General features: G+C 37.5%; 1 protein-coding gene across 4 annotated transcripts in view; it reads right to left on the reverse strand.

Moving 5' to 3' along the window:
• Positions 1-3,629, reverse strand: part of LOC131044832 (protein STICHEL) — a 41,907-nt gene extending 38,278 nt beyond the window's left edge. For 3 of the 4 annotated variants that reach the window (XM_059218426.1, XM_059218425.1, XM_057978276.2), the window contains exon 1: positions 1,562-3,624. In XM_059218426.1, the coding sequence (XP_059074409.1) occupies positions 1,562-3,259 (1,698 nt within the window). In that variant the 5' untranslated portion in view covers positions 3,260-3,624. Of the gene's footprint in view, positions 1-1,561 lie in introns of all 4 variants that reach the window. The other variant, XM_057978285.2, reaches the window with a different exon arrangement.
• Positions 3,630-13,033: the final 9,404 nt, after the last annotated feature.

Genomic DNA, 13,033 nt, shown 5'->3' on the forward strand with positions numbered 1-13,033 from the left:
TCCAAGCCCCCAAGAATCACTTAGGGTTTCCAATATACATAAGTTGCAATCCTTCTTTGAGTTATCTAAGACTTCTAAGACATTATTTGATTACCCCATTGCTTTTCAGGAAATGTCAAACTTCCCATTGTCAGTTAAGCTAAAAGGACTCATAGTGGCACAATAAAGCAAAGTAAAACATACTTTTTACTACACAAATAAACACGTAAGACACAATTTCTAGCTCTACACAAGGCTTTTCCTTTATTTTTCTTATTTCAGATCACACAAGGAGTAGAAGTAAAGGATATACACAAGTCACAATCCTTCTTAAAGTTGTCTAAGATTTTTAAGATATAATTTGATTAGCCCATTGCAACTAAAAAAATAAATTCAATCACTTGCTAGGCAAAGAAGTAAAATAGATCTTTAAGTTATCTAAGTCTCCTAAGACATTATTTGATTGGCCGTTGCAATTAGAAAATAAATAACTACAAACAATCACTAGTTGTTACAAACACAAGTACTTTCTTTTGGTTTTTCTTAACACAATGCTTAAAAGCTGAGGATACCTAGAAGTTGCAATCTTTCCGTTGATATATCTAAGACTCCTACAACATTATTTGATTAGACCACCACAAATAATAAATAAAAACAATAACTAATTGCTAGAAACACAAGGGTTTTTATGTAGTACTACAAAACCTCAATCTACATGGAACCTTTTAAGTAGATTAGCATGAGAAATTGGCATGGTCAATTGTTATGCACATATTATTTAATTGGGAATAGGGACCACGGAATTTCTTTAGCATTTGAAGAGCCAAGATCCAATTAAATTCTTTATCGATGATAGCATTACAAGCTGTTACTGAAAATTGCATTAGTCCATGTATTTTAAATGCCGTTGCCACAATGACCAATAAACAATTTTCATAGACTTGTGCACACGAAATGTTTTCACCAAACGCTCCCTGTTCTAACATGTAAGAACCAGTTTTATAGCTCACCTCGTTTATCATTTATAGGATAATTAGTTTATTAGCGCTATGCCAGCTAACAAAAATAGAGTTGACTTACAAAACATAAAGTCGATTAGCCATTAAAGATATAATTGACTATTCATGTCAACTGACAAGATGCCAATAACAAATATTGAGGCAAATCGTCTTCAGGCATCACAACATCCACTAAACATTGTCCTTTATGAAAAAACAATTTTGGGATACTGAGGTGCCTTCTGTTCTTTGGGGAACACCGTAGATTAATATCTACAGGAGTCAAACCCTGCATATCAGATTTTAGTATTTGATTTTCACTGGTTAGAGTTCAGAACGAAGTTAGGTACAAATCTTTACAATGTACACTTTCCTGAGATAGCAAATTGAACCTCCCAATAGATTGTATCTAAGAAGTTAAATCAGTGTCAAAATTGCATATTCATCATTGAGTTAAGAACACCTCAACATTTGTATCATCTTTAATTTTGTTTTGTCGGGAACTATACTTGACAGAATTGATGGGTACCGGGCATGCAGAAAAAATTAAAAAGGCTTTGCACAAGAGGGGCAGGATCACATACAAGCTCGTGTACTAGGGAGAGAGTAATTCTTTGTCCCAGCAAGCTAAGCTGATCAAGCATTGTCTCAGCGTCTCGAAGAGAACCTTCTGATTTAGCTGCTATCATATCCAATGCATCAGAATCAACCTCCAAATTTTCTTGGATTGCAAGCTTTTGCAATCTGGTTACCACTTCGGCATCTTTAATCTTTGGGAAAAGATATTTCTGGCACCGCGAAAGAGCAGTACGAGGTAGTTTATCAGAATCAGTGGTAATGAGAATGAAGACGACATGACCAGGTGGTTCTTCTAGAATCTTAAGAAGTGCAGCCCATGTTTCAAATGCCAACATGTGGCACTCATCAATAATGAAGACCTTGAAACGTGAAAAAGATGGCACCAAAGCAACATTTTTCAGAAGGGCTTTGACTTTCTCCATACCATTGCTATTTGTGGCATCCACTTCTCTCACATCCACACTTCTCGAAGAAGCAAAATCAATACACTCTCTGCAGAATCCACATGGCCTGAGATTCTCTGGGGAGAAACAATTCAAAGCTGCTGCAAAAATCCTTGCAGTTGATGTCTTCCCTGTGCCGCGGGGCCCTTGGAATAGATAGACGGGGGCAATTTTCCCTCTTAAGATAGCACTCACCAAAGTCTGCACCACCATGTTTTGCCCTACCAATTCCTCAAATGATTTGGGTCTATATTTCTGACTTAAGCTTCTGTGCCTGTCCCCATAGATTGCCAGCTCCCCACTTCCGTGCGTCAAAGTGAGATGTCCATGTTCTCTGCTTCTGTCTCTTGACTTCCTCCACCTCTCCAATTTACAAGCTGCCTCCATGTCATAAGTCGAATATCCATCACTCGTACCTTCTCCGTCTGCTGAAGAGGCTCCGTCAGTCAACAATGGCAAGCCTTCCGCGCTATACTCTGCTTCCGCCAATTGACCATGCATCCTGTAGTCATAATTCGATAGTGATGGTGATTCTTTCTGGTGTCTTGAGACTCCATTGCCCGTTTTTCTCTTGACAGAATCGGACAATGTCGGAGAGAAAGTCCCGCATTCCATTCCCCCTCCGCGATGCTTTGGAGTTCTGGACCAATAGCAAGGGATTCCACATCCTTGGGAAGGCAGATCCAAGCCATCTACTTCGTCCTCTCCAGACAATGCCGTGCCATCCCACGACCCAACAACACTGCGTTGCTTACGATCGCCATTCCTGCTGTTGGACCGAGTGCTTGTGGGAGTGTACGACTCCATCGCATGTTTTAAAATCTGAGACCTTTTCTTGTGCTTGCCATTGCCATTTTGTTGGCGTGATTTATAAGCATCTTTGGTGAGTAAGGGTGACACTGACCTGGAGTTGCAATCCAATCCTCTATCTCCATCGCCCTCCTGCTCCTCCTGGGAAAAATCATGTGTGGAGTAATCATGCTTTGTGGCATACTGATACTTCTTAAAAACCCTATCTCGAGTTTCGTCTCCATGGCTTATTGCATTACCGAAGTCTTGTCCAGTCCAGTTGTGAAGAATCCCCTTCACCTGGTCTCCTGTGGCTGAATAAGTGGCACCAGCGATGCCATCTTTGTGCGGAACAATGCAATTCTTAGGAGACTTGAGAGAGGAGCAAGTGGAGGGATCCTTAAGCCAACGAGCTCGTCTCAGCGCAGTCAGCTCCTTCCTGATATGAAGTTGCCCAACATCCTCCCACATTTTCCACTCTCACATACCCAATGCGTGCACACACAACTAGCGAAGATCATAGATCTAGCACTAGCATCAAATGGTTGAATGTAAATGCGAGATGTAGATTGTAATCGAGGCCACTTGTGGCACGCTGCACGAGACAAATGGATTCCCTCCAAAATCCAAACCAAAACACAAAACAACGCGGTTGCAGGCAGAGTTGTCACCGCTGCATTGAATTTTCACTCAATCACACGGTTAACATCGTTGATTGGCTACTACATAATAATAATTATAAACTTCCGTACATTTTGCTGAGCGGTGTGAACTTGGAAATAAATTATAAGAAAATCTGAATGAGACAACCCCGCAAGTGAAGGAAGGTCATTGGATTCCTTACGCTTCTGCAAACACACACACAATGCAGAGGCTCTCTATTTGGAACAAGAAAAAGCAAGCATTTCATGATTTTAAAAGATATTGTTCTGTCTCTGTTTTGTCTCTCTTGCAACTTCTTTTTTCAATTATTTTGGCCTTTCTCCATAATAATGGAATGCTGCTTTGAATTTCGGAGAGAAGATAAGTGAAACTTTGCACTATTCTTTGATGTGAATTTACACATTTGTTTACCATCCAATATATAAAATAAATTTTTAGATCACACTTAATTAATATTGATTATTTATTTTTTTAAATAAATCAATAATAATAATGTTTAAGTGAGATGGCTTCATAATATTATATTTTTTAATATGAATATTAAAACAATCTTTTATATATATATATATATATATATATATATACTTTTTAGGCAACTAGCAATTGCATCTTGGTGTGTAATGGGTATCTGGAAGAATTGTGGAAGGTAATTTAGGAAAAATTATGGTCTATTTTTGCATACAATTATGTTGTACATGAGATCAATTGACAAGAGAGATATAAGAGTAGAGGGAGATGGAGATGCAAGAAGATAAGAGTTAGCGAGAGAGATGGAAGAAGAAATAGGGAAAGAGAGGAATACAAAGATAGAGATAATGATAGAGAGAGAAGCAATGAGATAGAGTGAAAGATATAACTAGATATGGAGAGAGAATGAGGGTGGGGAGAGATAGGGAGACATACAAATAGAGAGAATGAGAGATAGAGATATACATGAGATGATAGAGAGAGGGAGAGAGAGATGGAGAGATAGATATATGATAAGAGAAAGAGAGAGCCAACGATAGAGAAGATAGAAAGGGGAAAAGAAAATAGGAGGAAGAGAAATAGAGAGATTTGAAGGATAAATTAATATTAACAAATAGAGAATTATTAATTGAAGGTAAGTTTAATTAAATTGTAAATATAATAAATTTAAAAAATTCTTAGAATTTTAAATTAAATAAATTTAAAAAATAAAATTATTGTTTTAATAAAACATTAAAAATAGAAATAAACTATATTGAAATTGATCAAACTAAGATTTTTAATTTTTATATTAAAATTTACAAGTCAAAATCAAACTTTAAAAAAAAAAAAAAAAAAACTAACTAACTAACTAACTAAAACTTTAAATAAATTATAAATAATATTGGTTTTCTTAATTTTTAGGCTAATGGAGGAGGGTTAGTATTTATGGTCTTCTATTTTAGATTTCTTAACATTGTGTAGTAATTTATAAATTAATTTAGAATTATAAAAATAATATTTATTTTATCTAATAATTAGATTTATAAATAATGTGTAAATGTAATAAAACAAATTAGATACAAATGACATGATGAATAGACAATACAATGTAATGAATAATAAATATAACAGATAAATAATTAATTTAATACAATCTATTTTTAATAATAAAACTCATTTTATATTTTAAAATAAAAATATTTCATTCTTATCAAATGCTCATGTACTTAACTAAACACATTGCCATCTCTTCACCTGTATGGATGTCTATCTATATGTGCTTCTACTTCATTGAGTGCAATCCCCTTTTATGATTCATAATAGATTTCCTTTTAATGTCTTCTTACATTGTATTTCACTCACTCACTATTATAAAATCTAATAATAATATAAATAATTAAATATATATATTTAAAATTTAAAATTATTTCTAAAAAAGTTGTAATTAATTCTTCTAATTGCATAGATCAATATAACATAATATTATAATTTAATATATAGTAGACTAAATTGAATAGCATATTATATAATATGCAACAATAAATATAATTATAATATTAATTATATAATTAAATAATAAACATAAGTAAATTTATAATATATGTTATGCCCTACATATCTAGTCCCATCATTTTCATTCCCATTAAAATATGAGTCCCCCCCTTTTTCTTTTTCTGTTAAATTTCCTTTGTTTTTTTAGTTTTTGCTTTGGCCACCTCGGGAGTTCGGGTTCTCGAAGTCCCGAGGTGACCTTTTGTTTGTTTTCGGTTCCTTGTTCGGAAGTTCATTTGCTTTTGTTTTGTTTCGGAGCATCACTTCGGAAGTCTGAGTTCCCAGACTCCCGAAGTGTTTGTTTACCTTTCGTTATCACCCCGGAGGTTCGAATTCCCAAACTCCCAAGATTGTTTTTTGTTTTATCATTCGATATCCCATAACCTTGGGGTTCCAAGCTTGTCATTTGTCGTGTCATTTCAGAAACTCGAGTTCCCGAACTCGCATTTAATGCGGTGGCTGGTTGGGGGTATAAATATGATTGGAGGTCATTTTGGAGCTCATTTGTGCACTCACTCGTCCGAATTTAGAGCTCAGACCTTGCAATTTCGCATTCATGTGCGCCCGATCAAGCACCGTTTTCATTTTTCGTGCCAAGTAGGTGGATTTATCGCCTTCCTCATTCGGATTTGCATGTGTTTTAGGTTAGATTTCGGTTTTTTTTTAGTTTAATTTCTTGAGTTTTGCTTGTTTTATTTGATTTTATTTTAGTTTTTTGTTGTGTCCTAACCTCGGAATCTCAGATTCCCGAAGTTTCAGGTTAGGGATTTTTCTCGTTGTCGTGTCATTTCAGAAACTTGGGTTACCGAGCTCCCGAAATGACAGTCTTTCGGGTTTGTTGTTTGCTTTCGAGTTATTTTAGAAACCCGGGTTCTCGAGTTCCCGAATTAACAGTCATGTTTTTTTGTTTTTTTGTTTTGTATCACTTCGGAAACTCAGGTCCCCGAGTTCCCGACGTGATGATCTAAGTGGTTTTAGGTCTTAGGTCAAACTAATTCGGAAACCCGGGTTCCTGAGTTCCCGAGTTAGTTTCTTTTTGCATGTTTGTTCAACTTGGAATGTCGAAGTCACGAGGTCCCGGGCTCTTTTTATGCTCCATCTTTGTAGTTTGTCAAGACTTCGGTTTTTCGAAGTTCCGCGTTGCATTTTAGAGTCCCACCCCGGAACTTAGGGACCCCGAAGTCCCAAGTTTGTTTTCATAGTCAAGGGTCTCACCATTTCGTAAACCCGAGTTCCCAAAGTGGTCTCATTTTGTGCTTTTGGTGAGTTCTGTATCCTGTGCCACTGGGGTTCCAAGTTTGTTAGTCTAGTTAGCGGTCTTAGCTAGGGATCCCGGACTTTCGGAGTCTCAGGTTTTCTTCGTGGTTTTTGTCTTTTTTCTCCTCGAAAACTCGGGATCTCAGAGTCCCGAGGTGAGCTGTTTTTGCAATGTTTTCTCTTTGAATAGTTTTTAATGTTTGTTTGGTTTGTTTTGCAAGATTAGTTGTGTTTAATAGAATCTTCCCAAAAGACAAAAGATCTTGAGAAGCTGTCAATCACAATGAAATATCAATACCAAGGGCGAACATATGCCTCCAAGCCGAAGGATGCCATCCAATGGGTTACGGACACCAAGATCGGACACATAGATCTCGAAGACATAGAAAAGCAATTGGAGAAACCAGGGTTGAGAGCAGAATATAGGAGGATCAAAAGATCTAGTTTGGTAGAGGCGACTATTTTCCCTCAATCAATACAAGCGCTGGAATTCATAATGCAAGTTACACAATTCTATAACCCCGACACTAGGCAATGTGTCGATGTTGATGGGAAACTGGTGATTGATCTGTCACCGAATATGTTGGCCCTGGTGTTCCAGATCCCCACTAGGAGGGAAGTATTGGTCGAAGGGGAGGAAGATGGCAAAAGAGAATGGAATCAGAATATGAGCCAATGTAAGAAAAGAATGAATGAAGAATGGCTCGAGGAAAAGAGAAAAACAGGCTTGAAGGCAAATGAAATTTTGAGGCAGGATTTTAAAGAACCACAAAGGGATCTGATTATAATGGTTAGCAAGGCATTTGGCAAACTTGCATGCCGACTCTTTCAGCCATGGATGTTCTCATTCATGCTGACAATTTTGGATGGATGACAATATTACAACTGGGCTCAAATTATGACAGATAACATCAGAGACCAGCCCAAAGAAGTGCACAACATGAATATTTCTTTCTTTACATCTTATGTTATTTGCGTTGCAACTAGATCAGGTCAATTTCCAAGGCTGCGGATTGAGGGTAGATTGGGTGAAGAAGAATAACAAAAAATCATATGGGAATATTATACCCAGTTGCTAGTGAAAGAATCTAGGTTGCATTATAAGAGAATCAATGACGCATTTTTGTTTCCTATCATTATAAAGTTGACAGGTGACACTGTGTTCAAGTTGAGCAAGGAGGCAATGGAGCTACTAAAGAAGTGGGAGTGTTGGTTCATACAAAACTCTCAATCTACTTATCTGAGACTAAGTGGGTTCATTGGAGAACCATTTTTACTGTTTATATATTGTGCAAATAGAGTAATTTTGTTAAAATACGCAAGACAGATGGTGCACTTCCAAAATTTGTTGTCGTCAAGACATAAGACAGGGGTTACAGGTGAAGACTTTCCCTTAAATTTATCATTCTTTTCATGTCAGAAAATTCATGTGGCAAAGGCTGCTCAACAAGAACTGCATGACCTACAGTTGAAGCCTTTTAATTATGCTAGGCAATTTTATGATCCATACAATAAATTAAAAGGACTAATACCAAAAGTATATGAAGGACATCAGCCTGCCTTGGAGGATTTTTGGGCCAATCTTCATAATAGCTTTGAGGCAAGAGAGAAATATTACCATCACCTCACTATTCCACAAATAAGATATTTTGGTATTGATACTAACCTACTCAAACAATTGCTTGATGATGGTATATTGTTGGATCCAATGTATAAGGAAACAGGAATAGATAACAGGCCAATCCCTCCAATCAAATGGTCACAACGAGAAGTGGTAGACATTGATACAATTTCTCAAGCAGTAATAGATAGAACTAGAAAGTAATTAAGTTTGAGGATTAAACCAGCTGCCTCCAAAGGTAAACAAAAGAATATCCCGACTAACAATCCTCAATCAAGAATACATAAGGAGAACACGATCAGAGTCGAGGAAGAATACCTCTACAGATCCGGAGGAGGAAGCTGAAACTCCTTTGACTACAGAAGAATTGAAGGAAAAATTAAATTAGAAAACGAAACAAGCTAAATATATGTCAAAACAAGCAAGTTTGGGGATTACAGTGAGTCTGGGGGATAAACCACAAGCGAAGATTCATCCTGTTAGGCTTGCCATTGAGGGTGTCGTAGCAATGACAACACAACCTTCTCAAGAGGCTCAACCCTCTAGTGCCTCCACTGCTCCTACTACAACTACCACCCCAACTACCACCGCTACCACTACTACCACAACAACACCAGCCACCACATCAACTGTATCTATTGCAGCGGTTATTTCAACACCACCTCCACCCTTGGCTACAACAATTGTTACTCCATTTTCTATTGCTTCACAGATGCATGCACCTACAATGACTCCTACAACTGAGACAATAACTACTCATAATGTGGAGTCAGACTCAGACCTAGAGGAGGTTGAGCCAGCACCAAAGAAGGTGGAGCCTAAAAAAGAGAAAAAGAATGATTCCTTCTAGTGCAGAGAAACGAAAGGAGCCTGTTTTGCATAAGGTATCAGAACTTCCACAGGTAACTCCTATGGATGTAGATGGTTAAGGTCTACAGGAGCAGCAACAGGATGAAGAGGAGGAAACAGAGCAAGGAGAAGGTGAAGAACATGATGAAAGGTTGGTTCTTTCTCTACAAGATGTAGAAAACTCATTGAAAGGTGTCGTGGGTGGAGATAAGTGAGTGACGAGTTAGAAGAATATTAGCAACAACTCGATATCGATGGCGCTCTACAAGCGAACTTGGCTCAACAAATGCTTTCACAACAACAACAACTTGTCATACCAGTGCTTCCCACTCAGGGAGAGGCCCAAGCTCCTCTGGATACATAGGTTGGAGAAGAAGAGGAAACTGAGGAAGAACAGTCACAGGAAGCTGGAAGGGTGACAACACAAATAACCACTGAAGAAGGGGGCACAGATGAGGGGACACCACAATGGTTAACCTTCACTTTTGATAAGAAACAGAAGGTGGTGTTGCCTAAACTCACATTGCAGCAGGCTATTACGGAGGAGCCAAAGAAAACAAAGAGGGCTAAGACAATTCATCGTTTATCTAGAACTGGCTACGGTGAAGTAATTGCTAATATTGTATCCCCTGTGGAGATAGAAGGAGAGGGCCCTTCAAAATACCAAGTGTCATAGGTCAGGCTTGGAAAGCAAACGAGGTGGGGAGAGCTTAATACTTTGGAGTTTGCTACCAGCACGGTAAGGAGTAGAATGGAGAAGGAGCATAACTCCCAACTACAGATAAAGGCACAATTAGATCAATATAAACAATTGCTTGTAGAAATGGGGAAGCCTTTGAATTCAAGGACAAATGACACATTGCCATCCACATCTTCGCTGCCAAAGGGTGATGTAAGAACTTTGATTGAAATAAGAAAAGTAGCTACCACTACAAAGTCTTGGGCGAAAGAGAACGTTTCAAATGTGAAACTTTTCCTACAGCATACAACAGGTATCTATGAAAAGATCCTCAAAACGGAGAAGGTGATAAGAGATTGTTTAGCAAATTGGGAAGTGAGGATCAAAGACTTCACCAAGCAATGTAAAATTTTGAATAAAATATTGGCCTTGGGTGAAGAAGTAATTAAAAATGAGGATTTGTTGGGAGGAGATGATGTTGGTAGTTTACAATCTTATATTTTTATAATAGAATTTAAGATAGAAGCTCTTGAGCAGTGAAAGTCAAGTATATTGGAGGCACATGATCCTCTTTTGAAATCACTTGGTAAATAAGAATTTTGTGAAGAAGTTGTTAGGGGCGTATGGTCATGATATTTTGAAAGACGGTCGCCTGAAGGAAAGTGTAGTACTAGATCAATGGGATCAGTATGCGGCTCATCATTTTGTACCTACAACAGAGTTTAATATAGAGTTAATGGATAGATACTCATTTTTTACTTCTCAGTGTATACATGCAGAAGGAGTAATTGATAAGTTGTCAGTAGATGGGATAGGCAAAGCAAATTTTGAAGAAGTTTGAGTTCCAAATTTTGTATGTTGTTGATCCTCCTGAAGATGCAGTTGCATATTTTATTAGTAACTATAAGAGCTATAAAAGAAGTAAATGATGAACACATAGTTACCACACATGCAATTTTGACAGCTTTTTGAAGATATTTTTGGTTGCCACCGGAGCTAAGAGTTCATCCGTTGTGCAACATCAACTTCAAATTTTGGGCAAATTTTGCATGGTTGTAATGGCTAATTTTGGGAATGCATGTTTTGTAGTGATAGTTAATTAGTAGTTTCACTAGAGTTTAAGGCAGAGACTTGCATGTCAACTGTGACTCCTTGCTTTTGTAGCACTTAGTTCAAATAGCTTTAATTCCTAGAATTTAGGACATGAAACTCTATAAATTAGAGATTTTGATTCATTGTAAGGGTCCGAGTATTGATGATTTGAGGTCCATTTTAAATATTCTATTAGAGATTTTATGCAGATTTTTTATAAGTTTAGAAGAGTTTTTGATATTCTTTGAAGTTTAATATAAAAAGCAACTTGTGGATTGCATGATCTACTTGTGTGTACCATATGGTTGTGTTATTTGTGATCTGGTAACTTCTATAATTTGAATCAGCAACTAGTTCTTTTGGATGCTTTATTACTTTATGAATCATGTTGCGCATGTAAATGGTATATGAGGATTGAATTGATAGGGCGATTATTGGTTGGGTGATATTCATTTCTATTGGTGTGTGAAGTTGTCTGACTTTATATACTTTTCAGAGCTCGTTGTTTGAAAGTTGATTTAGTGATATTGATAATATTTGGATTACGAAATTCTAACTGTGTGGATCATTCAGTTGCTATTGTATCGATTTCATTGTTATTATCTTGTTCCCCTGATCTATCTTTTTTTGTTTATTTTGAGAGAATCTAAATCAAAAATTACAAACAAGAAATAGGCAATTCGAAGTAGTTACAACCAGCATGCCCCTTGATAGGTACAATCGCATCAGCCACTAAGTTGCCCATCACCGTCGAGACCCGACTATAGAGACCTTGGAGTAGTTAGTTTCCCAAAACTTACTGCTTTTCAGGAGAGGTGGTGAGTGTTCACATAAACTACTTGACTGTTGGTGAGTGTGTCAAAACACCCGTCAATAGAAACTGGTGCTAGAAGGAGGGCCTAGGACAAATTCTCTTAACTTTCAATTGCACAGTCACACTATGACCTAACATGGTACTCCCAGGAGATAAACTTTTACCATTCACACAACCCAACCTCAATTACGAACAAGATGAAATCATTTCTCAACTATACTCTCTTGCTTGGGATAGTAGAAGGAATCATAGTGATTAGTTACAAACACGACAAGTCCTTGACAACAAAAGGCAGAATAGAAGCAGAGGCCCAAAGGAAACTCCTTGCTCAAAGAAACCCTCAACTACCTTCTCCACAACCAAGAAATTGAGATACCAAGCTGGAGCGTATATCATCTTTCTCTCTGGAGAGGTTTCATAAGTTCTTAGGAGTAACTCTTCTCTATCAAACTTAGTAGAGTTAGGACCTACAACTAGGAAGAAGAGAAATAAAGCTAAAGGACGGTCTTCAACAGACCCACCAGTGCAATCATCTGAATCCAACATAGAAGACTAGCTAATCCTTAGTCCTCAACCCGTCGCTACACCTTTCATAACTCAACATCCACCACCACCACCTGTAATGGCCTACTTCAATCAAGATCACACACCATTGGGAAATATACCTGGAGGAATACACGACCTACCTAGGAATCCTGACAAATTATGTAGTAAGTTCTACTTTGAGGGACCTAGCTCAGCAGAAGAGCATATTGAAGCATTTAAGGACGCAGTGGTTCGTAATAACATTCAACATCAGGATGTAGCATGTAGACTTTTTCCATATTCACTTGGGGAGAACGAGTATAATTGGTATCTTACTCTACCAGCAAACTCCATTGATGGTTGGGACCTTTTAGAGAAATATTTCATGAATCAATTTCAGGTGTATGTCAATCCTGGAACATTGTACCATCAGTTTGCCTCCCTAAAGAAGTTACCTAATGAACCTCTTACAACTTTCAATACCAACTTCGAAAGGGCATACAAGAGATTACAGGCTCCTTACCAAGTGGCACCGAATGTAGCAATTGATTCCTATTTGAGAGTCGTTGACCCCTAGAGTGCGATGTTTATTAAGAAGAGTGTGCCCGAAGATCAAAGGGATACCTTGGGAAAAGTTTATGTGTTGGCAATCAACATGAATCAAGAACTAAATCAAACACCTAGGGGGATTGGATACAACTTGCCTATAGGAGTGAACCAAGGAAACTATAACCAACTCCCCAG

Source organism: Cryptomeria japonica, chromosome 3, assembly GCF_030272615.1.
Source record: "Cryptomeria japonica chromosome 3, Sugi_1.0, whole genome shotgun sequence".
Taxonomy (NCBI): Eukaryota; Viridiplantae; Streptophyta; class Pinopsida; order Cupressales; family Cupressaceae; genus Cryptomeria; species Cryptomeria japonica.